This window comes from Lissotriton vulgaris, chromosome 8 (genome assembly GCF_964263255.1).
Source record: "Lissotriton vulgaris chromosome 8, aLisVul1.2, whole genome shotgun sequence".
Taxonomy (NCBI): Eukaryota; Metazoa; Chordata; class Amphibia; order Caudata; family Salamandridae; genus Lissotriton; species Lissotriton vulgaris.
This window is the reverse complement of record NC_141696.1, coordinates 1,235,653,825-1,235,678,938: the sequence shown is the minus strand read 5'-3', so window position 1 is coordinate 1,235,678,938 and position 25,114 is coordinate 1,235,653,825. Positions and strand designations below refer to the sequence as shown.

General features: G+C 50.4%; 1 protein-coding gene across 2 annotated transcripts in view; it reads left to right on the top strand.

The window, feature by feature from the left end:
- B3GLCT (beta 3-glucosyltransferase) overlaps positions 1-25,114 on the top strand; it is a 1,059,223-nt gene that overhangs the window by 940,999 nt on the left and 93,110 nt on the right. For both annotated transcript variants that reach the window (XM_086935136.1, XM_086935137.1), the window contains one exon: positions 7,486-7,605. In XM_086935136.1, the coding sequence (XP_086791262.1) occupies positions 7,486-7,605 (120 nt within the window). The remainder of the gene's footprint in view (positions 1-7,485; positions 7,606-25,114) is intronic.

Below are 25,114 nucleotides of genomic sequence, written 5' to 3'. Positions count from 1 at the left end.
TTAGGTTGAGAATTCCTTCATGTTTTGGATCAACCCACAGTATTTTGTGAATATATTCTTTATTCTGTACAATGAATTGGTGATGTGGATAAAAAGTCATTCTTAGTCATGCTTTTGCCTCTGACAACATTTCTTTAATTTTTTTTTAAAGTGACTCCTTTTGATCATGTTGTCATGCTCATCACTAATTTCAAGCCTATCACGGACCCAACCGTTCAGATATAAAAATAATTTTTTAACCTTAAATTCTCAAAAACTACTGAACGGATTTACATCAAATCACAAAAAAGCGCAATCCTGCCACATTTGGTGTAATTCCTCAGCAGTTTTTGCGGTAGCCCGTCTTGAAGTCTATGGAAAATGCATGGGGAGCTTGCTGATGCTGATGTCCCCCCTTTTTGAGGCCCACTGCTTAATGGATCCCCCCAAAACTTTACATGCAGAAACTTGTCAAAAAGTAGCACCTTTTTTAAACGTTTCGTTGCGATTCTTCAAATGGTGCCAAAGTTATTAGCAACACACAAAAAATCATTTTCCTTAAGTCCCTGAAGACCAGGCTTTTGCCTTGTAATGCTTTTTTAGTGCAGGGATGGTGCTCGCACCCCAGTAGACTAACCACTTTTTGCACCTTGATGCCTTCGGACATTTGTTCGCGCATTACAAGTTACCAAATCAAATCAATCAAACGTTTATGTTGACCCCTCTCAGATTTTTAAAGGTCATTTGAACCACTTGAATCTAACTCAAGAGGGACACCTTGTAATCCCTTGAGGCACTTCAGCTTCATGGAAGAATTTCCAGACTTTGGCATCTATCTCAAAAGTCACCTCTAAACAGGCATTTACGATGCAATGGTCTCGGCAATATTAAAGGTAGAGCTATTGGCATTGCTCATGACATTTTTTTTCATTTTTTTTTTAAACATAAATAAATGGTATTGTCATTTACAATGGCAATAGGTGAGCATTGGAGAGTAGTAGAGAGTATTCCCGGATACAGAGCCGAGGAAACTGCACCCCACTGTGAACACACCGAAACAGTTTGCAGGGCAAAGAGACTTCTTTTGTTACTTTACAAATAAAATCTTAAATCATATCCCCTTTGTGCAATGTGGATCCATGAAGCCTGACCTTGAAATGGCCGCCACTGGTAGCGCTCGCACAAAAAAAGGCAGCGAATTAAAAACCACATTAGACGTAGAAGCGTACAACTTAACACAGTCGGTGCATATTCTTCCTTATGGATAACTAAGCGAAACGTCCTCAAACTGATCGCAACGAAGACATTACTTAAGGATGTCTCGGATTCGTGTACCTTATGTCTTTAAAGAAAGTACATTCAATATCACGCATCAATGGGTTTCCAATCTCCTCTTGTATGTAAAAGAATGGTACGATTTCCGAAAGGTAGTTATCTCTGTCCACACCAAAGGCATATATATATATATATATATATATATATATATATATATAGCAAATGCCCCAACGGTCTGAATAACACCGAAGACATGTACACGTGTCTGTAATTAAGTATTCTGTATGCAAGAAAAGATATATACTGTACATCATTTGAATTTGAATTTGTTTTCTGTTTAAATCGTGATAATGTTATCCGATTTTTTGATTGTGTTTAGATAGTCATATTCGTGACCAATATAGAGACTTTGAATGTCCTTGGATATACGAATTATGACAACTATCTATTATTCACCTCACTCTTTGTCACTATGGTAGAGATACTGTATTATGTCTCATTCTAGTCGAGGTTAGGTTGAAAGATGTAATTGTATCTTTCCGCAATTTTTAATGCATTTAACACGTAACACATCATTTGCACAGGGTATTTTTGTTTTGTGGAGAAATCTGGAAAGCGGCTTCTTTATGCACTTATTCTTTTGTATATCCCCCTTTTTTCACTGAAGTCACAATTCAGAGTATAGCAGTGTGCATTTATGCAGTTGAAATCGTATTATTGCACTTTTTTAAGTGTATGTGGATTTAACCAGGAATGTTTGGCGAAACGCTAATAATGCAATTTGCGTTCTTAAAATCATGTAAAATGTAAATTCATTTTAATCTGTTATGACGCTTCAATACTGCAAATGAAATTTCCGATGTATATACCGATGTATTTGGAATGACAGTGTCAAGGTTATGCAAAAATGATTTATGCCTTGATGGGACAGCTAAATTACTTTGATTAAGCATAAATCTTGTAGTCTTTTCGCTATGTCCATCGTTTTGTTCTCTGAACATGTGACCCCGGTGGGAAGGGCATTTTATTTAAAAATGGCTTTAATCACACACAGCCTTTATGTGAACAAGGGCGCCTGAGCCCGAAACGCGTCATCTGTCGACTGCTGTTTGGTTACATTAAACATCTTGCCTGAGATCAGAAGTGGTTCGTGTCTCTTTCTTCGCCGCCGAGGTTTTCTGGTGGAAGTGGAAGGAGAAATCTGTTCGTAATATATATATATATTATATATATATATATATATCTCAACAGCGTAATGCGCGCGCTCAAAGGGTAACTGCCATTTTAATGGGAAAAAAAGCGCCTATCGAGCCGTTCAATGCCTGACCTAAAATGGCAGCTGAAGAGAACACAACTAAACCCTTCTACTGCATTGGCAAGTTCGACCACTTCCATTTTTAAAACCTTCCATAACACGCGCAGTCTCTGACATTACTCCTAACTGTCAATTATACATTTTGTTTCCCTCCTTCAACTTATTAAACTTCTAAATGCAACACTCCCTGGGAGACATGGCAACTTCAAGATGGCAGCCTTTTTATTGCCAAGGACAAGCAATTCTATATCACGATTGTCCCTCTTCTACTTCATCGACGGAAGAACACGTAGTCCTTCGTCTAAATCAGCGGCTCTCTTTTCCTGGACTAACTGACTTACTGGTAAGAAATAACTCCTGATACAATACGTGCATGATGTCATGGACACTTCCCTGAATACCAGAGCCGACAAACTGAGCAGTCGTTTTCTGGCAGACCACTAGTGGTGTATACATCCTGAGGTAGCACATTGTATTTCTCACTTTGGAGAGAACTCTTGCTAGATTTTTTCGCCACTGTTGACTTGGCATGTTGGAGTTTCTGTGATAACACTCATCTGAAAGAAACACGTTAGTGACAGATTCCTTACCTTAGAATTACCCCCAGACGTCAGACTCAGTACCTGCGCGAAACAGAAAGAGTCGAAGAACCGTTGTCACTCTTTGCCTTCCCCTAGCCTGTCTCGCGACATGGTACCACCCCCGTGGCTCTGGCAGAGCCTTGGCAGTTGCCAATAGCCAACCTGCCCTTTCCGGGTCCATCGGCGACTCCGGCCCAGTTGCAGAAATTGCTGTCAGCCATGGCACAAGTCTTTGAGCCGTCTGGCACTGTCGGCACGCCTTCGGGTTCCCGGGTCCGACTGGGGGTCCTCGCTCTTCTGCGTCGTCAGTTCCGGCCCTGACATCGTCGACAACTCTGGTCTTGACGCTGGGAGACCCCCCATGGATCCATGCATGGATCCCAGCCAATGTCGGTTGGCCTTGTTCGACTTAAACCAACATCGACGTCGACGGTGCCGCCGCGGACGTAGACACGGTGCCAGACCGGTGTTGATTAGTTAGGGAATTTCTATCCCTTTCTCCTTCCACCTCCCTCTTTTCCGCCTGCCCGTCAGGTTATGGAGGACTGGGAGGGGTTTGAGGACCCTCTCGTAGCCCAGTGTTGGAAGAGGATGTGGAGGATGCAGGTGACATGGATTTTACTCCAGAACCTGGTGCACTGTCTCCTTCTACCGTGGCTACGGAGGAAGGTGGTACGTATTCTGTGGTGTTGCATAGAACAGCCGAGGCTCTACCCCTCAAGCTACCGACAGTGGCCATCATGACTAACCTCCTGACAGAAGTGCTCCGGCCAGCGTCTTCTCCTACGGAGCTACTGCTGCCCTTTAATGACTCACTTTCCGACGTTCTTTTGGGAACTTGGTCCAGGCACAACACAGGGGCTCCTGTGGATAAGAATGTGGCCCGACGCCATCACCCGGCCGACCCCATTTTCCTCTCCCAACACCCAACCCCTGAGAGCTTGGTCGTCCAAGCCTCTGCATCCCCGAGCACATTCCCTATCGCACCTCCGGACATGGAATCCAAGAAACTGGAACAGTTTGGGAAGAAAACGTTTACTTCCGCCAGTTCAGGGCTGCGGTCTGTGAAGACCTCATGCCTCTTGGGCCGTTATTCCCATCCTGTGTGGGACATGGTTGCGCAGGTGCTGCTTCAGTGTCCGGAGGAGACCCGGACTGTGCGCTCCCAAGCTATTGCTGAGGGGAGAGACGCAGCGAAGTTCACAATTCATTGTGGTCTTGACACCGCCGACTCGCTGGGCAGGGCGATTTCCACGACAATGGCGCTACGCTGCCAAGCCTGGCTGAGGACAACTGGCTTTTCCGGGGATGTCCAGAACACTCTGAGGGCCATGCCCTTTGATGGCACTCGCCTTTTTGGCGACAAGGCAGACAGTGCGTTGGAGCATTTTAAGGACTGACGGGCTACGGCCAAGTTCTTAGGCCTTTCGGCCACGCGCACTCCTTCCGCTTCTGCTTTTCGCTCCTTTCGTGAACAAGGAAGGGGCGCCCAAACACATTCGTTTCAGAGCCACAGGCCTGCGCAGCAACAGTCTCAGCGCAGTCGCAGACATGGGACCCGCCAAGGTGGGTCACGGGGCCAGCAGGCGGGTCAGTCCACCACCTCCCCTGCCGCCACTGCCTCCAAATCTTCCTAGTCCGGTGTTTCAGGCCCACCAAATCCAGTGGGTGGCAGGATACGCCATCACCTCCCCCACTGGTGCACCATCACCTCGGACAGGTGGGTTTTTTCAGATAGTCTAAAGGGGCTACTCCCTCCCTTTCAAGACTACCCCTCCAGCCATGCCACCTCAGTACCATCGCATGTGGGGGGATCACTTGGTACTTCTCCAACAGGAAGTTGCGGCCCTCTTGGCCAAGGGGGCCATCAAGCGCGTTCCGACGCCACATGGTTGTTACTCCCACTACTTCCTGGTTCTAAAAAAGGACAAGGGCCTGCGTCCTATCTTAGACCTTCGAAACATCAATCGCTTCCTCCGGAAGGAGAAGTTCAAGATGCTCGCACTTTCTCAGTTCTTGTCTGCCCTAGACCTGCAAGACTTGATGGTAGCATTGGACTTGCAGGACGCCTATTTTCATTTCCCCGTGCTGCCGGCCGTGAACCGGTGCTACCTGCGGTTCATGGTAGACCACGAGCACTTTCAGATCACCGTGCTCCCTTTCGGCCTTACCAGCGCCCCTAGGGTGTTCACAAAAGTGATGGTGGTGGTCACAGCTCATCTCCGCAGAACAGGGGTTTCGGTCTTCCCCTGTTTCGACGACTGGCTGTTAAAGGCAGGCTCCCCCCAAGCAGTCATCTCCCATCTCCAGATTACGGCCGACTTCCTGCATTTGCAGGGGTTCTCCATCAACGTGCCACAGTCGCACCTAGTTCCCTCTCAGAAGCTCCTCTTTATCTGAGCGGTTCTCGACATGGCGCAGTTTCGGGTTTATCCTCCCGAACAGCTAGTCTGGGACATTCGGGCTATGATTCCGATCTTTCTACCCTTGTCCTGGGTTCCATTTAGGATGACCTTGAGGCTGCTGGGCCCCATGGCCTCCTGCTGACCAATCATGCCAGATGGCATATGCGGGCTCTGTAGTGGGATCTGAAGTTCCAGTGAGCACAGCATCAAGGGGACCTGTCCGAGAACGTCCAGATCTCGGAGGGCACTGCACAGCAGTTAAAGTGGTGGCTCACGAACCAACATTGGGTTAGCGGCAGATCCCTCTTCCTTCCCCAACCGGAGGACACAGTGGTGACAGATGCGTCCCTCCTGGGATGGGGCGGCCATATGGGAGAGGCGGAGATCAGAGGACTCTGGTCTCCGGTGGAGTCCAGGCTCCATATCAACTTTCTGAACCTCCGGGCGATCCTACTTGCACTGAAGGCATTCCTTCCCTCTGTCAAGGGGGGAGTAGTGTGGGTGTACACAGACAACACCACCACCATGTGGTATTTCAACAAGCAAGGCGGCGTGGGGTCGTGGACCTATGTCAGGAGGCTCTGCGTCTCTGGACATGGCTGGAACGTCAAGGCATTTCCTTGACATTTCAACACTTGGCAGGTTCCTTGAACTCCAGGGAGGATGAATTCATCCGCAGGTGCATAATAGATCACGAATGGTGTCTGCCCTTGGAGGTGGCGCAAGGTCTCTTTCAACAGTGGGGAGAGCCTTGGTTAGATCTATTCGCCACCTAAGAGAACACTTAATGTCATCTCTTCTGCGGATTGGAATTTCCAAGGCGGCACTTGCTCTGTGACGCTTTTCGTAACGAGTGGAGCTGCGGTCTATTGTATGCCTTTCGGCCTATACCACGAGTGCTAAAGAAGATCAGGCGCAACCGGGCCCAAGTGATTCCTGTGGCCACGGACGGGGCTCAAAGAGTTTGGTATCCCGAGCTACTCAGTATGAGCATGGATCCCCGATCCGACTGTCTCTTCGGAAGGATCTTCTGTCGCAGCCGCAGGGCAGGGTCCTCCACCCTAACCTGTCCAGCCTCCACCTACATGCGTGAAGATTGAGCGGCGACAGTTGATTCCTTTTGACTTGCCTCCTGAAGTCTGTGATATCATTCTGGCAGCCAGGCGTCCCTCCACTAAATCGGTATACGTGGGCGCGTCTAAATAGCTCCAATGAGGTCATCTCGGCAACTACGATGTCAACGATGTATGCGGAGCGGCATGACGACGCCTACCGACGTGCCGGGGTACTGCTGATGAAAACTTTGCAGATCCAGTCTGACGCCTGGGGGTAATTCTAAGGTAAGGAATCTATCACTAACTAATATTTCTTACAGATATATTGTTACCGAAGGTTAGTAACTTGTTCGTTAGGAGGCGATATTTCTAGCTCTTGCCAAGTTAAGCCACTAGCCATTCTGCTTTAATGGATTTGGCCACGAGTACAAGCGCTCCTTTATCTCTTCTGGTGCTATCATTTCACTGTTTCTAGTGATATAATTGTTGTTGTCTCTTTGTAATTACAAAATGATAATAAGATATGTGCAACTTGATTATTGTAAAATGTTTGTTTACTTGGTATAAACAATGTTCTTGTTTGGTAAAGCTGCTTTGTTCGTCGTTTGAAGTTATGTTAAATTGCTGCTAGAGAAGTTCTCCTCTTAGATTTTCCTAACAAGGATTTAGGAACAGAAATGTCCTCAGGATTTTGACGCCCATTGTACTGCCCTGAGAAGTGTGTTCATTCTGAAACTTAAGTGCTTATTATGTGATTTGCTTGTACAGAACTTTGCCGAGCCAGTGTGGTTGGTTTAAAAATGTTTGCATATTGAAATCAATTACGAGCATCAGTGACAGAGTTCGCTCTCACCAGGCACCCTCTTGTTTCACAGCATCTCCCGGCTGCGGACGCTGCTCGGCTGTTATGACGCCAGTGAGCCCGTCTTCCTTGGAGAGCGCTACGGCTATGGCTTGGCGACTGGCGGATACAGCTACGTCACTGGCGGAGGAGGGTAAATTACTTCGTATTGCGTCTGAATGTTGTATTCCTTCGCTCCTTTATTTTCACTTACACCTGCCTTTTCTTGCTATGGCAGATATATTGTTTTTGGTGAATTGCGCGCTGTCCCCAACACGGCAGTTGTAACAGATGATCTGATATGAGCAAGTTGGGGAATCTGAAGATGACCCCGCATGTTTATTAGGACAACGTGTGTAGGACGGCTCTGCTGTATATTGACATTCTGTCTGTGTACGAGAGCGGCTTAAAGTGCTGCATAGTCAATCAGCTTTTATTCCCCCATATCAATTACCCGTGGTTTTATTCTTCACTTAATGATGCTGTCATTATTAGATGATGTGATTGGTTATTAACGGTAGCTTTCAATCACCTAAATGCCCTGGTGTTTGAAGGTTAAGATGTTTTGAAAAGACAAAGCATTTCTGCAGTTCACTTCATTGTATTTTCTGTTCACTGGGCCCTGTATCCAGGCGGTGCCGACAGCTACTTTGCTAAAGCTACAACCTCAAAGATTGGGATCCCAGGAAGGTCAGCCTGACCATTCATTCTTCTACTAGACATACATTGGGGATCGACAGGTACTGGATAAAACATCAGCTATGTTAGATTGGGCACTCGGGGAATATTAGTAATAGCAGAGTTGATCAAGCACCCTTGCCTAGTCTTAATGGATTGGCATTGCTCTTGCAGACTCATCAGCCTGTACTAAGACACCCATCATTTTTGACTTGGCATTAAAATTAGGTATACATGAATCCTGCTAGGTCAAGTATTGTCATCGGAGCACAGTGGCGGTCGGTGACACCCAAAAGTGGAGGGGCATCGAACCAGTGCCAAACTCCGTGGCAGGCACTGTAATAAATCACAATGCCTTTGGGCTCACATTCCACGGCTCTCAATCATAACGCATTAACAGATATTATAACGGGCCGTGACTGAAATCTCTGGAATTATGGCTGAAAGCAAAGTGAGTTTCTTACAGTGCCTACGAGTGGCCAAAAAATAACATTTTAAAACGTACTTAACTACGCTTCTTCGTCACATCGAATCCTCCTGGAGCCTCAGTCAGCCCCTCTCCAAATTCCAGCACTGCCCTCATGAGAGCTGCACCAGGATTGGCGGGAGCGGGCTGCCTTGACACTCCAGCAGGCACAGAGGGCTTGTGCCTGCACTCGACCCAGCTGTCTAACAGCCTGATTCATCAAGCTGAATTGCGCTCGCAAAGGGCCAGATTCTGAGAATCTGGCCCTTTGCAAGTGCGATTATTGCATTTGGGATTCATCATCCCAAATGCAAAAATCAGTAATAGCGATTTCGCTATTTTGCGAGGAATTACATTTAAGGAATCTCTATTTGAGATTCCTTAAATGCAATTCATCATCCATTTTTAAATTGCGAATTCGCAATTTCGGCCCGCTATTTACCGCGAGGTCAAACCTCGTGGTAAATAGCGAAAACTTAGAAAAATGCTTTTAAAAGCATTTTTCTAAGTTGCATGTTGCACACACACATGTCCTTTGGACATGTGTGTGCGCAACACCTGTTTAAATTTGCATTTAAGGGGTGCTACAGGGTGTCCTTTGGACACCCCTGGCACCCTTTAAATCGCTATCTTATTTGCGATTAGCAAATTGCTAATCGCAAACAAGGAACACTCCCCATTCATTCCTATGGGCCTTTTGGCCCATAGGAATGAATGGGGAGTTATTCCTTTTTTGCGATTAGCAATTTGCTAATCGCAAATAAGGAATATATAGGAATCGCATTTAATTTTGCGATTCCTACCTGAATCCCGTTTTGCGAGTCTGTAATAGCGATTCCTTATGAATCGCAATTAGAGACTCGCAAAACGGGATTTTGATGAATCAGGCTGTAAGACAGCTAAGTGGACAGGTTTACACTATGCCTGTTAAGCTCAATCAATCAATCAATCACAGACATTTATAGAGCGCACTACTTACCCGGAGGGTCTCAAGGCGCTTGGGGGGGGGGGGGGGTGCTGCTACTGCTCGAATAGCCAGGTCTTGAGCTTCTTCCTGTAGGAGAGGTGGTCTTGGGTCAGGCGCAGGTCGGGAGGGAGGGAGTTCCAGGTCTTGGCGGCCAGGTAGGAGATGGACCTTCCTCCTGTTGTCGTTCTTCGGATGCGGGGGACGGCGGCGAGGGCGTGGCTGGCTGATCGGAGATGACGTTTGGGAGCGTAGAAGTTGATGCGGTTGTTGAGGTAGCTCGGTCCTTGATCGTGTAGGGCTTTGTGTGCGTGGGTGAGGAGACGGAAGGTGATTCTTTTGTTGACGGGGAGCCAATGCAGGTCTTTCAGATGTCCGGAGATGTGGCTGTGTCGTGGGATGTCGAGGATGAGTCTGGCTGAGGCGTTCTGGATCCGCTGGAATCTCTTCTGGAGCTTGGCGGTGGTTCCGGCGTAAAGGGCGTTGCCGTAGTCCAGTCGGCTGGTGACGAGGGCCTGGGTGACCGTCTTCCTGGTCTCGGTGGGGATCCACCGGAAGATCTTCCGTAGCATGCGCAGGATGTTGAAGCATGACGAGGAGAAGGCATTGACTTGTCTGGTCATGGTGAGGGAGGAGTCCAGGATGAAGCCCAGGTTGCGTGCGTGGTCTGTCGGTTTGGGTGCGGTGCCCAGGGCGGGGGGCCACCAGGAGTCGTCCCAGGCGGAGGGCGAGGAACCCAGGATGAGGACTTCCGTCTTGTCTGAGTTCAGTTTCAGGCGGCTGGTTGTCATCCACTCGGCTACGTCTTTCATCCCTTCGTGAAGGTTGGCTCTGGCGGCGGCGGGGTCGTTGGTCAGGGAGAAGATCAGCTGGGTGTCGTCAGCGTAGGAGATGATGTTGAGGTTGTGTTGGCGTGCGATGGCCGCGAGGGGGCTCATGTAGACGTTGAAGAGGGTGGGGCTCAGCGAGGATCCTTGAGGGACGCCGCAGATGACTTCGGTGGCCTCTGACTTGTACGGTGGTAGACAGACTCTCTGTGTTCTTCCGTCGAGGAAGGAGATGATCCATTCCAGTGCCTTCTCCTGGATCCCGACGTTGCTGAGGCGCTGCACTAGGGTGCGGTGGCAAACAGTGTTGAATGCCACGGAGAGGTCTAGGAGGATCAAGGCCGCTGTTTCTCCGTTGTCCATCAGGGCTCGGATGTCATCGGTGGCAGCGATGAGGGCGGTCTCTGTGCTGTGGTTGTCTCGGAAGCCAGACTGTGAGGGGTCGAGGGATCCATTCGTCTCGAGGAAGGCGGCCAGCTGCTTGTTGACGGTCTTCTCGATGACTTTGGCTGGGAACGGGAGGAGCGAGATGGGGCGGTAATTCTTGAGTTTGGTGGGGTCCGCTGTAGGTTTCTTGAGTAGGGCGCTGAGTTTGGCGTGCTTCCAGCTCTCCGGGAAGGTGGCGGTGTCGAAGGAGGTGTTGATGATGTCCCGCAGGTGGGGTGCGATGACAGCGTCGGCCTTGTTGAAGACGTGGTGAGGGCAGGGGTCGGTCGGAGATCCAGAGTGGATGGAGTTCATCGTGCGGACGGTGTCTTCGGTGCTGATCGGAGTCCAGGCGCGGAGGGTGGTGGTGGGGGGCGGTGGTTCGGTCGTGGCGTGCGTCGGTGGAGTGCTGAAGCTGTTGTGAATGTCCGCGATCTTGTTGTGGAAGTAGGAGGCGAGGGAATTGCAGAGGTCTTGCGATGGGGTGATGTCGTTGTTTCCGGCGTTGGGGTTGGAGAGCTCTTTCACGATGTTGAAGAGTTCCTTGCAGTTGTGTGCGTTGTTGTCCAGCCGGTCCTTGAATGCAGTTCTCTTGGTGGCGCGGATCAGTTGGTGGTGCTTCCGGGTGGCAAGCTTGAGGGCGGTCATGTTGTCCGGTGTTGGTTCCCTTCTCCAGGCTTTCTCGAGGGCTCAGCAGTTCTTCTTGGAGCTCTTGAGTTTGTCGGTGAACCATGGGGCCTTCTTGCTGCCGGGTCTGCTGGGCGGGGTCCTCAGTGGGGCGAGTTCGTCCGCGCAGTTGCTGATCCACTTCGTGAGGTTGTCGGCGGCCTGGCTGGGGTTCGAGAGCTGGCGGGAGGGTGCTGGCTCAGGGAAGCGGCGATCTGGTCGGCTGTGATCTTGATCCAGCTTCTTCGAGCAACCTGTTGCTGGTGGTGGTGGATCGTCGTTCTTCTGAAGGTGAAGTGGACGCAGCTGTGGTCCGTCCAGTGGAGTGTAGTGGCGTGGCTGAAGGCGATGTCTTTGCTGGATGAGAAGACGGCGTCGAGTGTGTGTCCGGTGAGGTGGGTGGGGGTGGACTCCAGCTGCTTGAGTCCGAGGTTGGCGAGGTTGTCGAGCAGGGTGATGGTGTTGCGGTCTTTGTTGTTCTCCAGGTGGAAGTTGAGGTCCCCCAGGAGGATGTAGTCAGCGGGGGGTGGGCATGCGGGCTGGCCGTTGCAAGACAGCCAGCCAAAGAGGTACGCGCAGTTGGAAGTGAGAACCACTCCCCTGATTTTTAAATTTTTTTTTTGCCCTAATTTTTCTTTATTCAGCACTAATCATAATTTCTATGGCAAAATGAACCCCCCCCCATTTTTTTTTTTTAAGACCAATGGTCCCAGATTTTATTTAGTTTCACAAGTAATAAGCCAATTGATCACACAATGTCATCAAAAACTACAAACATTACCCAGCTAGTAACATGTTTCGACATGTCGGTCATACATAAGTGAAAATAAACAGTAGCCAGGGGAGATGCATTAGTCCGCAATTATCAGTGCCAGGAAAAGTCTCGAGTTGCAGTGCCTGTAGCATGCATCACTGCAAAAGGACCAAGGTGGTCATGAAAGCCAACAACCATTGTTCTAGGCCGTGCTCCCTGGTCGGCACAGATGTAGTCAAAGGCAGGAGTCACATCCCATATTGCCATATGGGTCGCTGGGTTGCAGTCTCCTGATCGTGGCAGTGTTCAATAAGCATTGTGTAAAGGGTAAACGGGGAGGGGAAAACGAACATCATCGTGAGCACAGCAGAAACAAACTCACTGTCAACCAAGAGATACAACAGGGAAATAACTAAAGAAGAAAAAAAAAAGAAAAGAGGGAGAAACATTTCAACAACAGTTGGACTAGTATTAGCGTGTACAGTAAGGTATCAGTGATCCTAGCTGTGTATGTTACGCCCTATATGGACCGTGTGGGGGTGGGGACGGCTGTGGGTGTAGGGTTTCTGTGGCCGCAGGGCGGGGGGGGGATGATAGTAAGCAGCCCTTGTCGGGTATTACCTCGGTGGCCGGGGGGGAGGGGGGGTGTCATGACGGGACGGCGGATGACTGGTCCCTCACTGCTCCGTGTCAAGGTGGTCACGTTATACCGGCCTGGGTGCATGCCCGGTGGTATGCGGTCAGGGTAGTGTCCCAGTCTTGGGCAATCGGGTACATACGGAGGCCCGCCGTCTCTTCCCTGTGTAGAGACACACTCTCCGCGCAAGCCCAGTTGTCAAATGAGCGACGCCAGTCTGCAGGGCGCGGGGGGGCGTCATTCTTCCATCGTTTCGTGATGAGTCGCTTAGCCGTAATGAGCCCTAGGTCCCAGAAACGTGCCTGTAGTTTGGTCTGCTTAGTTCTTTTGTATAGTCCCAGCAGGCATGCTTCCCACGTCTTGGGGAGGGTATCGCCCATGGCCGCCGTCAATGTGTCAGTGACCGCCGACCAGTACAAGGTGAGGTGAGCGCAACTCCAGAGTGCGTGCAGGATATCCGAGTTCAGGAGGCCGCACCTGGGGCACGCTGACGAGGTGTGTCCGAAGTAGCGGTTCAGTTTGTCTGGGGACAAATATGCACGGTGTATTATGTAATATTGGATGATCTTAAATCGGGCGTTGCGAGGAATGTTTCTGGCGCCCGCCAACACCGCGGCCCACTGTTTGTCCGTCCATTCACTACCCCGGTCGGCCGTCCACTTCTCCCTCAGTCGTTGGGAGGAGAATTGAGTATGGCAGTTTAGTGCCTGTGTCAACCAGTGCACTATATGGGAACCATCGCCCATCACATGTAGGTACTGAATAAGCATATGCGTGGTCGGCTCCTGGGTCAGGTCTCCCCATGCCTCCGTTAGCGCACGAAGAAGCCTGGCATGCGTCAGAAACTGGCCTGCCGGCAGACCGGTGTCAGTGGCCAGAGTCTCGAAGGGCAACAGCTCCCCATCGCTGTACAGGTCACCCAGGCTGTCCAAGTCTGCCGCAGTCCAACTGCGTAGCTCGCATGAAGACAGCGCGCCAGTTCCCAAGGGGGTCCCCTGCAGAGGCAGGTTCGGGGCATAGGGTACCGTGCTCTTGGTGAGTCTGAGGCTCCGCATAAAGCACTGCTTTGCGACTGCCACGTGGACCTGGTTGGGGGGCCGGCCCCGTGTCAGGGGGTGGAAGAGTGTCAGCACCTGTATGTGGGACAGGGTAGTGTCTTCCGTGGCCGTATCCATCAGGTTCTTACCACTCAGCCAATAGGCAACCCATTGTAGCTGGGCCGCTAGGTAATATAGCTCCTGATTGGGTACCGCCAAGCCTCCAGAATCCGAGGCCGCATAGAGGGTCTTCAATGCTACCCAGGGGCGTCCTTTATTCCAGATAAGGCGCCTGGTGAGGGCTTCCAACACCTTGAATATGCGTGTTGGTACATACACTGGTAGGTTAGCATAATAATAGAGGAGCCGGGGGAGCATTATCATCTTCGTCAGCGCCACTCGGGCCGGCACATTCAGTGGGAGGGAGTTCCAGAACGTGACCTGGGCTGACAGCGAGGATATGGCTCTCACGAGGTTGCCCTCCAGGAGATCAATGGGGTCTCGATATATGAGGATCCCCAGGTACCTGAATACCGTTGGGTGCCATCGGAGCGTCTCTCCCATCATGCGCACATCACATTGCGGCATTGTGTCACTGAACGCATAAACTCCTGATTTAGCCCAGTTAACGCGGAGCCCTGACATGTCCCCGAACACTTGAAAGATGTCCGTGATTGCCGCGGGTATATGAGTGAGGTCCCTGACATATAACAGCAAGTCGTCGGCATACAGAGACACCGAGTGGATGCCGTCCGCCAGTGGGATACCCCAGGTGACGCCGGAGGCACGGAGCAGTTCTGCCAATGGCTCCATCACAAGGGCGAATAACAGGGGGAGAGGGGACATCCCTGCCTGGTGCCCCTCCCAATCTTTATTCTGTCAGAGAACAATCGCCCAGTCCGGACTCGTACCTCAGGCGCCTGGTAGAGGAGCCCCACCATCTGGACATAGGCATCGCCCAGCTCATACTTCTCGAGGACTCGGAGGAGATAGGGCCACTCCACCGAGTCAAACGCCTTTTCCAGATCAAGCACTATGCACCCTGAACGTGGCCAGGTGGAAGTCGCATATCGTTGGACTCCGAAGAAGCGGCGTAGGTTGTAAGACGTGCTTCGGGTGGGCACAAAGCCGTTTTGGTCAGAGTGCACCAGCGATGGAACTAGGGGTGCAAGCCTCCGAGCCAGCGTCGCTGCTAAGATTTTGTAATCGGTGTTGAGGAGTGCTAATGGTCTGTACGAGCCGAGCTCGCACGCCTCTCTGCCCGGTTTTAGCAGGGAGATCACGTTGGCCTCGTTCAAGGACGCCGGAAGTTCAGTATCCTCAGATGCCGCCTTACACACCCTTAACAGTTCTGGTATTAGTACCAAGGAATAGGCCTTGTAGAATTCAGCCGGGAGCCCGTCTGGGCCCGGCGCCTTGCCATTAGCGAGGGAAAAAATCACCTCCCGTAGTTCCTCACTGGTAAGCTCCCAGCTCCGCCTGGTGGGCGTGGGTGGCCGTCGGAAGTTGCAGTGTCGCCAGATAGTCCGCGATCTCCACCTCAGTGGCCCTCAGTCGTGAGCTGTATAAGGACCTGTAATGCGTCGTGAACGCCTCGTGTATCTGCTTCTGGGTGAAGACTTCAGTGCCCTGAGTCGTACGGATCGACAGTACCGACGCGGACTGAGTGTCTTGTCGTATCAGCCACGACAGGAGCCTGCCAGGTTTGTCACCTGTGTTGTGGGTGCGTGCGGAGTGTGCTGCGAAATTAATGTTCTTCAGCCTCCATCAAAAGAGCGTGATCTGCCCTGGCCGAGACCAGTTGGGAGTCATCGCCCTCCGCCGCCTCCCGCTCCTTGTCTAGTAGTGCCACTTCCGCTTGTAGCAGATCTCTCTCCACCTGCCCTCGTAGGCCCGCTTGCACGCCGAGGCAGCTCCCCCGGATCACTGCCTTAAAGGCGTCCCACTCAATTTTCGGGGACAAGGTCGAGTCGCTATTGTCCTCGAAATACTGTATTATCCTCCTAGATATCTCCTCTTGGAATGGGGTATCGAGTAAGAGATCCGGCTGCAGGGGCCATGTGGGTACAGGCGGGCGCGGGCGCCTCCAGCCATAAACTAGAGTATGTGGGTTGTGGTCTGAGTGTGTCCGCCCCAGGTAGTCAGTGTCCGTTACGGAAGGAATCAGGTCGCGGAACATCATATATCTATCTAGCCTGACGTGCAACGAGTGGGCCCCAGAGTAGTAGGAATACACCCGGGCGGTGGGGTTTCTGACTCGCCAGGCATCCTGTAGGTTCCACTGCGTCGCCCAATCAAGTAGGGCCCTGGGGGCTGCCTGGGCTGGGGCGATAGTCGCCGGGGGAGACGAGCGATCAAGGGAGACATCCAGTACACTGTTATAATGACCACCTAACAATAGGGGTACGTCAGGCCAAGGTGCAATCACCGCTGATAATCGTGTTAGGAATTTCCCCTGCTCGACATTAGGTGCGTAGATGGAGACTATAACTATCTGCTGCCAGTCCAGTCTGCCCTGTATGAAGACATAACACCCCTCAGTGTCAACGTTGCTGTGTGTCAGTGCAAATGGAACCCCCGGCCGTACCCAGATCAGAGTCCCTCGTGCAAACGCTGAGAAGGTCGTGGCGAATATTTGCCCCCTCCACCTACGGCGAAGTGTGGCTACCTCTGTGGCTACCAGGTGGGTCTCCTGTAACAGTGCAATCTGTATCTGATGTCTTTTAAGATAGGAGTACACCTGATATCTACGGGAGGGCGTGTGCATGCCCCTGACATTCCAGGTACAAAATTTAACCATAGTCATCACAGTGTCCATCTCGCCCAAGTACCCGCTCCCCCCTCCCCAAACCCCAGCCCGCCCCGGCCACACATGCGCAGTAGCAGATATCAATTACCAGTTTTCCAACCTGCCATCCCGCACAGACCCAGGAATGCAAGCTGTAACACTTTAGTGCCAACACTAGTCTCAAAAAGAACATTAACAGAACCATAATACCAAAAGGGCAACAACAAAGCAAGTCGCCGCCCAAATGCTCTAACAAGCTCAATCAATCCGTGAGTTCAATGGGGGGATGACAAAGTACGTTACTTAAGCAATACAAGATAGTTCACTAGGCCAAGAGAGCCGTGGCGGCTCCCCTCCACGGGCTGTGGGCCAAAGGGCATCAGAAGTCAATGGCAGCGCCCACAATCAGGGCCAGAGTGTCTAATGTCACAGGACCAGGATGCTTTGTTCCGGGGGGATCTCCTCTTCCCTCCCCCGAGGAGCACTCACCTCTAGGGGTCCGTCCACCCCTTCAACACAATGTTTCCGGTGTTACTCAAGTAGAACGGCTCCGACCCCCTTCTCGGTGGCAGGGGCAGCTCAGAGTCCATTAGGGAGGTGGGGGGGGGGGGGCGGAAGCAGGGCACAGGCCCCGGGGACGGAGCCGGTTGTGGCAACCGGAGTCTTCAGAAGTGCCGGTGGGGACCTCCAAGCGGGTCAACCATTGTAGTGCATAGCCTGCTATACGTCGCCAGCTGCTGCAGTCCGTCCAGGACTAGGGTGAGGAGGGTTGCTATGCTATTAGATCCGCCGTTTGGGGTGTGACATCCGGTAGGCCCTCTGTATTCTGTTCATCCGGCAGTCCGTACAAGTATTCGTCGTCCTCGCTCCCGCGTGATCTTGGGCTGGCGTTGGAGATCAGGATGGGTGACTGTGATCCACTGAGTTCGGCCGCTATCCGGAGGGCTTCTTGTTGTTCACATTGGATTTGCTCTGGCGTGGGGCCTATTTCCGTGTCCGCGGCTGGCGACCTGGTCGGCGAGGTGCGCCGGTGTCTTCGTCTGCGGGTGCCGCGGTTTCTACGTTGCTCCGTCGGTGCGGACCCGTGGCCCGTATCAATCCCAGAATCCAGCCAGGACGCAGCCGCCTGAGGAGTATCAAAGAAGTGAGTCTTGTCCTGTGCCACCACCCGGAGGCGTGCCGGGAACAGTAACGAGTACTTGAGAGCTAGGCGCCTGAGTCGCTGTTTCACCGCTAAGAACGATTGACGTCGTTGGACTTGCACTGTGTAGTCGGTGAAGAACATCACCTTGGCGTTGTCCACCTTTATGTCCGATAGTTTCTGGGTTTCGTGTAGGATGGCGTCCCGATCACGGTAGTTCAGCACCCGCATAAGCATTGGTCTGGGATTGGAGCCCTCCGGGGGTGGACGGGACGGCACTCGGTGTGCCCTTTCCACCACAAAATGCGGTGACAGTGTGCCCTCCGGTAACAGTTCTCGGAGCCAGGTCTCCATGTGTTCCGCTGTCTCCCTCCGCTCCCATCGTTCCGGCAGGCCTACTATGCGCACATTGTTCCTCCTGGCCCGCCCTTCCGCATCCTCTGCTCTGTCCTCAAGGAACTCCACCCGGTTGAGGAGGTCACGTATGTGCTTATCCGTCTGTGCCAGTTTGGGCGAGGCCTCCGCCATTGTTTGTTCCAGGACCGTGGTGCGTTCGGAGAGTTTTTTGTGGTCCGCCCGGAGATGTGTCAGGTCCACCGCTACCTTATCGATCTTGGTCTCCAGCGATGTATGGGTCAACTGCATGGATTCCTCCAGGCGCTCCATGGCCGCCAGCATGGTGTCCAGTTTGGAGGCAGTCTGGTCAGCCTCGGAGTTCTTCACCATCTTTCCCTTGTTCAGTGTCCCACCGGTGCCGGTCTTCGCTCTAGTCCCCCCTGACATGGGGCTGGCCGACGCTGCAAAGCAGCCGGGTGGGTAGGCCCCCGCAATCCACACTGTTGAGTCCCGTGTGTGATGGCTACAAGGTCAGGCACTCTGCGCTGCTCGTTCCAGGCGGTGCGTGGCTGGCGAGGGGACCGCTATACCGCCAAGGCCCCCGGGATCCCGCTCTGTGGCACCACCTGGGGAGGGCGAGAAGGCGGTGTCGTGCTTGATGTGGGAGCTCCTATGCGTCACCAGGTGCCACTGTGAATGTCTCAATGGCGAACCGCCTCCTGGCAGTGTCACGTGTAGGCCGGCTAGGCCGGACCGCGTGGCTTCTCCGGCAGTTCCCGTCCCCCGGGTCTGGGAGGTTCCGCCTGTCCGGGCGACCCTGGGCACCACCCAGTGCAGCGCAGGGCTCCGTGCGTCTCAGCGTGGGGTGAGTCAGTGGTGTCGTGTGCGGGGTTGCACTGGTTCCGCACCCGCGCGGGTAGAATCTAGCCCCCCTGATGTAGGGTCGTCCGTCAGTGAGGTTGCACAGGTGTGGTCGTGGTCTGCACCGGGTGCAGGCCGGGTCTCCGAAGGCAGGCCAGGTCCGATGTCGGTCAGTGACTGCCGCAGGGTGGAAAGTGGGAACAGGGGCCCAGGGTATGTGACTTCACTGTCTCTGTTGGTGGTCGCCGGGGCCCAAGGGCAACAGGGTCAGTGGGGGCCCCTAATCGGCGGAACGCGGTCTCTCTCCGGGGACCACGTGGCTCAGTGGGGTGTTCCTGGCGCCATCAGGCAGGAGGGCCGGTGCCACAGTCTTCGGTGGTCGAGGGTGTCGCCTCCGCTTCCAGATGCTGGGGCCCCTGAGCAGTGGGGCCGCCGGGGGCACCAGGCGCAGTGGCGTGATCCCGTTCCCCACTCTTTGTTGCTCGGGGGAGGGTGCACGCAGCGCAGCCTACCTCGTAGGGCCGGATCCCCGGTCTCTGGTGATCGGGTTCGCCGGCCGGAAGTGGGCCCAGGACGGGTAGTTGCCGAGGCCGCCGCCGGTCGGAAGGTCTGTGGCTCCGATCCGCCCCAAAGTCGCACCAGCGGTGGATCAGGTTCCGGGGTGCACTCGGTCCAAGTCTGGGTCCACCACAGCTGGAAATGACGGAGAATCAGCCCGTGGAAGGGGAGCTTCACTCGGAGCTCAGCCCGGGCACGTCCGTTCACATCGCTCGCTAAGCCACGCCCCCCGAGAACCACTCCCCTGATGCCAGTCAGCAGCCGCCCCTCCCCCAAAACACTATTTGGGCAGGGAGCAGTGAGAAATAAAACAGTAATTCATTTTATTACCATTCTATTTTTCACTTTTGCTGCACTGGCAGCAAGGGGACAACACTCCTCTGCCCTAATGGTGGGGCCACTGCTGTCAGAGCAACGCTGTATCCTGTAGTAGATTAATGGGTAAACCTACTAACCTAAGCCCGAACTAAACAAGCATTGGCAAAGTCAATGGCTGTGGCTTATTTTACGTTTGTGTTGTTTATTTCTGATAGAGACTTCTAGATGCAGATTCCTCATGTTGTGAATGTTCCCCAGGTGTCAGACTCTTTTCATCGTAAGTTTGTGTACTAGAAGGTGACGCTGTGCAGCTCTGCACTGACGCTGTTCCACTCCGGAAGTGATGTCCGATACCTATAGCTACTTTGAGATAATTTAAAATGTCTGTTCAAGGTTATTAAACTTGGTTGTGTGGCAGTGGTTAAGAACGTGGGCGTCAAATTTGACGACAAGCTATCTTTTCTACCGCAAGCTCTGTTGGTAGTCGGAACCAGTGTTTCTTTGCTTCGCTCTTTAAAAACATTTCTTGACCTCCTTTAGCCACTCTCAAAACAGTGGTTCAATTGCATATCACCTCCCGGCTGGATTACACCAACATTCTTTACCTGAGCCCCCCAAAAACATTGATCAGTACATTTCAAATTGTCCAATATTTGCTGTACGACTTCTCTTGGAAATACCTAAGCAGGACTGTATCTCATTTTTAGAAGGTTCTTCATTGGCTGCCAGTTTAAGGCCTTTTGGCTCATCAGGCGTTATACAAACGCGGTCCAATATACCTTTCGGATAAAGTGGTACACTGCCTTCCACCCATAGGTTCTTTTGTGTAACACTGGTTGGACATTCCCTCATGGTGCTAGAGGTCAAGGAAGGGAGCAGCCTTCCCCTGATGTTGCGGTCCATCATGGATGATGCGTTTGCATTCCGAAAAGTCCTCAAAACTAGTTAATTTGCATCTTCTTAGTATCCAATAATTGGGCATCTCACCCCGGAGCTCACTCTTGCAGTAGCTGTGCTCTTTATTAAATATTTTATCTATTCACTTATTCATTCATTCCGGTCTCTTAGTTCACAAACCTGACCTACTGAACTGTTTATTCCACATGCACGTTAACGAGGTGTTAATTTACTACCATATAAATATCTTGTTTTTTTTTAATTTAAAAAATATGCCTAGTAAAAGAAATAGTGCGTTTGGCAAGACGGTTTTGTCTGCGCTTCCAGGCGGGATAACAAAATAAGGAACGCAGTCCTGCCACATAGTCTGAAACTAAATGTTTACTTTTACTTAATAGTATCAAAAAGTGTGCAATGGATGCATGTCACAAAGGAGTAAAATAATAGTCTAGACTAACTGTTTATCGTTCACAAACCTACAGCTGAATTATTCTCACTTTTCAATTCGAATTCCTAATTCATGGTCATTTCCAAAGTAATTTTTTCCTAATCTGATTTTGTGTCCCAGTAGTGTTTGTTCCTTATATATACCGTACAGCCTTTCTTGATGGCACTTTATTTGCCAGATAATTGGTTGAAATTGTGGGTGAGGTCAAAAATAGAATGTCATGATAGCCCCGAGAAAGTAAAAGCCATTAAAGCACTCCTTGTTTAACAAGAAACAGAATTTGAACCGTTTTTGAGTGATAGACCTTTTTGATGGCAAGACCTTACTCCTTTCGACTGGGAGACAATCACAGCTGCCTGCTTCTGCCTTTCAGGGCGTCCAGTTTCCCATTTGCCACAAATGTGCTCTGATTTTGAGACTTTTACAAGGATATGGCTGCAGAGGTAGCTACTCTGGCCTCTGACCCCACCATTCTCTGGCCTTTAAAAGATATATATTTAATTAATCTTTAAATAAATTACGAACATCTTCCTCCTGAAGGAATTGTATCAATTAGATGACTTTATTTTGTAAACAATACCTTCACTGCCCGGATTCACTGACCGGATGTAACCATAGAAGAAAAATAAATACCACATTGTGTATCCTAAAATAATGAAAATGTATTGAAGAAAAAAACAGCAAAGAAGTCTGTGTTGTACACATTCTGACATTTTTGAAGGATTGAAGCTCATCTGTCCCTTACACGGTTCCTGGCGTTGTCACTTCATCCAACTACCTCGGGATCAGGGGCCTTTCTGCATTGTGGGGCAGACATCCCTGAACACCTTCCCGGACGTAGCACAGGTACCCTGCATCCCCCACAATGCAGAAAGGCCCTTGATCCCGAGGTAGCCCCCTGTGCCATCTGTCAACTTTACCCACGTTTTTTGGGCCCCCTATCACATTTATTTTACATAGGCAGCAGGGGCGGCTCTAGGCTCATGGTGGCCCTTGGCAGGGAGCGTAGGTAGGGGGCCCCGGAAGAGGGGGTCCGGGCGGGGTGGAGCGCGGAGGCCAGAGAAGAGGGGGGGGGGAGGGGGGTCAGGGTGTTTGGAAGTGGAACAGAGCTGGAGGCCGCCAAATCCCTGCCAGGGGACGCCACGCAAATATGTATCCATCCTCAGAGGATTATTATATTAGGGATATATATTGGCATGGTGGCCCTGGGGTTTGGTGGCCCTGTGCAGGTGCACAGCTTGCACATGCCTAAGGCCGCCCCTGTAGGCAGGCACAGTCCTGAGGGCTCAAAGGCGTATGGATTATTCACATGCGCAGTCAGTCAGGACTGCAGGCACTGAGGGTCAGTATTTGCACAACTTCGTATACCATTTATGTAAAGAAAGTCTGAAGAGATCTTGTTCCACATTGCCGCAGAAGCAACATGGACTCACTCTCCCTTGAACATACAGAAGGGAGTAGGGAAAACATGAAGAAAATTAGCCACAGTTCTCCGGAGAAAAGGAAGGGAAAAAAGAAACTGGGAGTTGACGCCTTCAATAAAGATTACAGATTGCTTTTACATATTATGTTTAGCTGAACTGGTGATAGAGTGGGAATTTACCATGTTGGTGTGGATTTTCCTGTTATTTTCATGGTGCTAATGGTCAAGAATGTATATTATAGTTTAGATTCATCTGCACATGTCTTTTTTTTTAATTGATCCAAGAGATTACCTTTTTGTTGGCTAGCTTAGACCCAGTCTTAAATGGGCGTGATGCTTCGTACAATGAAAACGAAACCAATTATTTGCCTTATAGTCAGACCCCCCAGGATATAGCGGCATGGATTAGCAAATTTAGCGGCACAAAAATGGAAATTTAGCGGCACAAATATGGAAATTTAGCGGCAATTTTGTGGCATTTTATGTGGCCATTTTTCCTACAACAAACACAGATATCTTAGTTTTTTTAGTTATTTAACAACATGAAGCTATGTATATTTGGTTTCTTTACAATGTAGACAATTTGTTTCCCTCGAGCGTGTGCTTCACAATTATGGGCTGCTGCAGTTTCACTTGATGAAGTATAACGCTGCTCCTCGTTATGGCCCACGTACAGGATTTACACATGACACCTGACTTGCCTCTTAGTTCACTAATGGTTCAGATTCAAAAAATGAATCCAATTGAGCATAATCACAATGTGGCATGATGCCACCGTAGTTCTTTATTTCATGTAATTTTCAACTGTCTTCTGTGTGCCCATCCAGGCTTCAACATTGACATGTATACATGAACAATTCATGCTGAAAGCTCTCATGATGTTTCACTCAATGCAGTTTGAGCCATTTTTACCTCTTCGTCAGTGGTACCTAAAATTGTAATAATAAAGACATCAATTCACAAATACGTTAACTGTACCATTTACCAATTCACCCTCTGCTTGACTCCCAATCAACCCCACCCTACTACATTCGTTTAGTTCCTACTAAATTAAACCCACTGATGTTCCCCACGCCTACTGCAAAGAAACTTCACCTTAATGAATGTTCAAGAAAACAAAAATGCAACCATTGTGCCAAACTAATGTGAAATTCCCTCCCCTTCACCGCACAAAATCTCCTTTGTACAATGCTAAAATGAAATGAAATCCAACCCGCATCCCCATTACCCGCCCGATTCCTGTTGTTAAACAACCCTTTTCCTAATGAAAGACTGTAAAAACTACCTTCAAAGTAAAGGTAGACAACAATATCAGCTCCTTAAACTCCTGTGAATGCGTGTTTTCGTGTCTTCATAAACAACAACTAAAACCCCCCACCTCGAATCCATCCATGTTATGGCCACTCACAGCGATGTAACTCTGACCCCGTCACCCAGTCCCAATTTAAACTCCCAGTTTTAAAGAGATGCATTACATAACCTCTCAAAGTGAGCTTACGTCGGGTTGTCTCACTCGTTCTTTCCCAGCACTGCTCCATGACTGACCGTGCCTCTCTGGGCTCCTTGCCCAAAACAGTGTCCCCTCTCTCCTGGAACCGTCATTGCACAGTGCTTCGCAACTGCTTATTTTCCAAATTAATATTATTCCGAGGTTTTTTTTCATTGATTACTGACAAGTTTTCACTTGAAACGTTCAAGAACGTGTTCAGTATAATATAATACTATGCGACGTCACATTATACCAAAAGTTCTGTTTTTAATACTCGTATATTGTTTGATAGTCCTTTTCAAGGTCCTTATCAACTACAGAAGTATATAGACTACTTCGGGACACAGTTTAATCTGAGAAATTTTCAAAACTGTACTTGGGTCAGTCTAGTACGTTAATGGTACAGACAGCTGTTTGCTACCTAAATGGAGTAAGCACTTGCCTCACTCATCAAAAGACGACAGCATGTGCCCTGTCACGTTGCCTTGCCTGTTGATAGCCACGTTCTTCAATAGCGCTATTTCCATATGTGAAGTTATGGCATTGGAGTTGTGCAGCATGGGAAGCATCAGCATGTAGAGTGGGCTTCAACCTGCATACTGTTTATGCCAAGATGCCCCCCGAGACTTTCTTAAATCCGATGATCTTTATCATGGCATGAATTCCAACACTTTCAAAATCTCCAGAAATATGTCATTTCCCACGAGGAAAACGCATGGGTTTATTGTTTGGCACTGACTTGGATTAATCAGGTCTATCTATGCTTGTTTGCAGCAGAATGCTCTTTGCTCATGAGAACCTTCTGACAATTGGAGAGGTAGGTTGTGACATAAAGCCGTAAGAAGCGCTAAAAGCAAAATGTGCATTCCACAGACAGCTGATGACCTTTTCTTATCTACACAGTTTGGGCTGCAAGTTGAACACTGGCTGCATTGGCACCTTGCTGAGA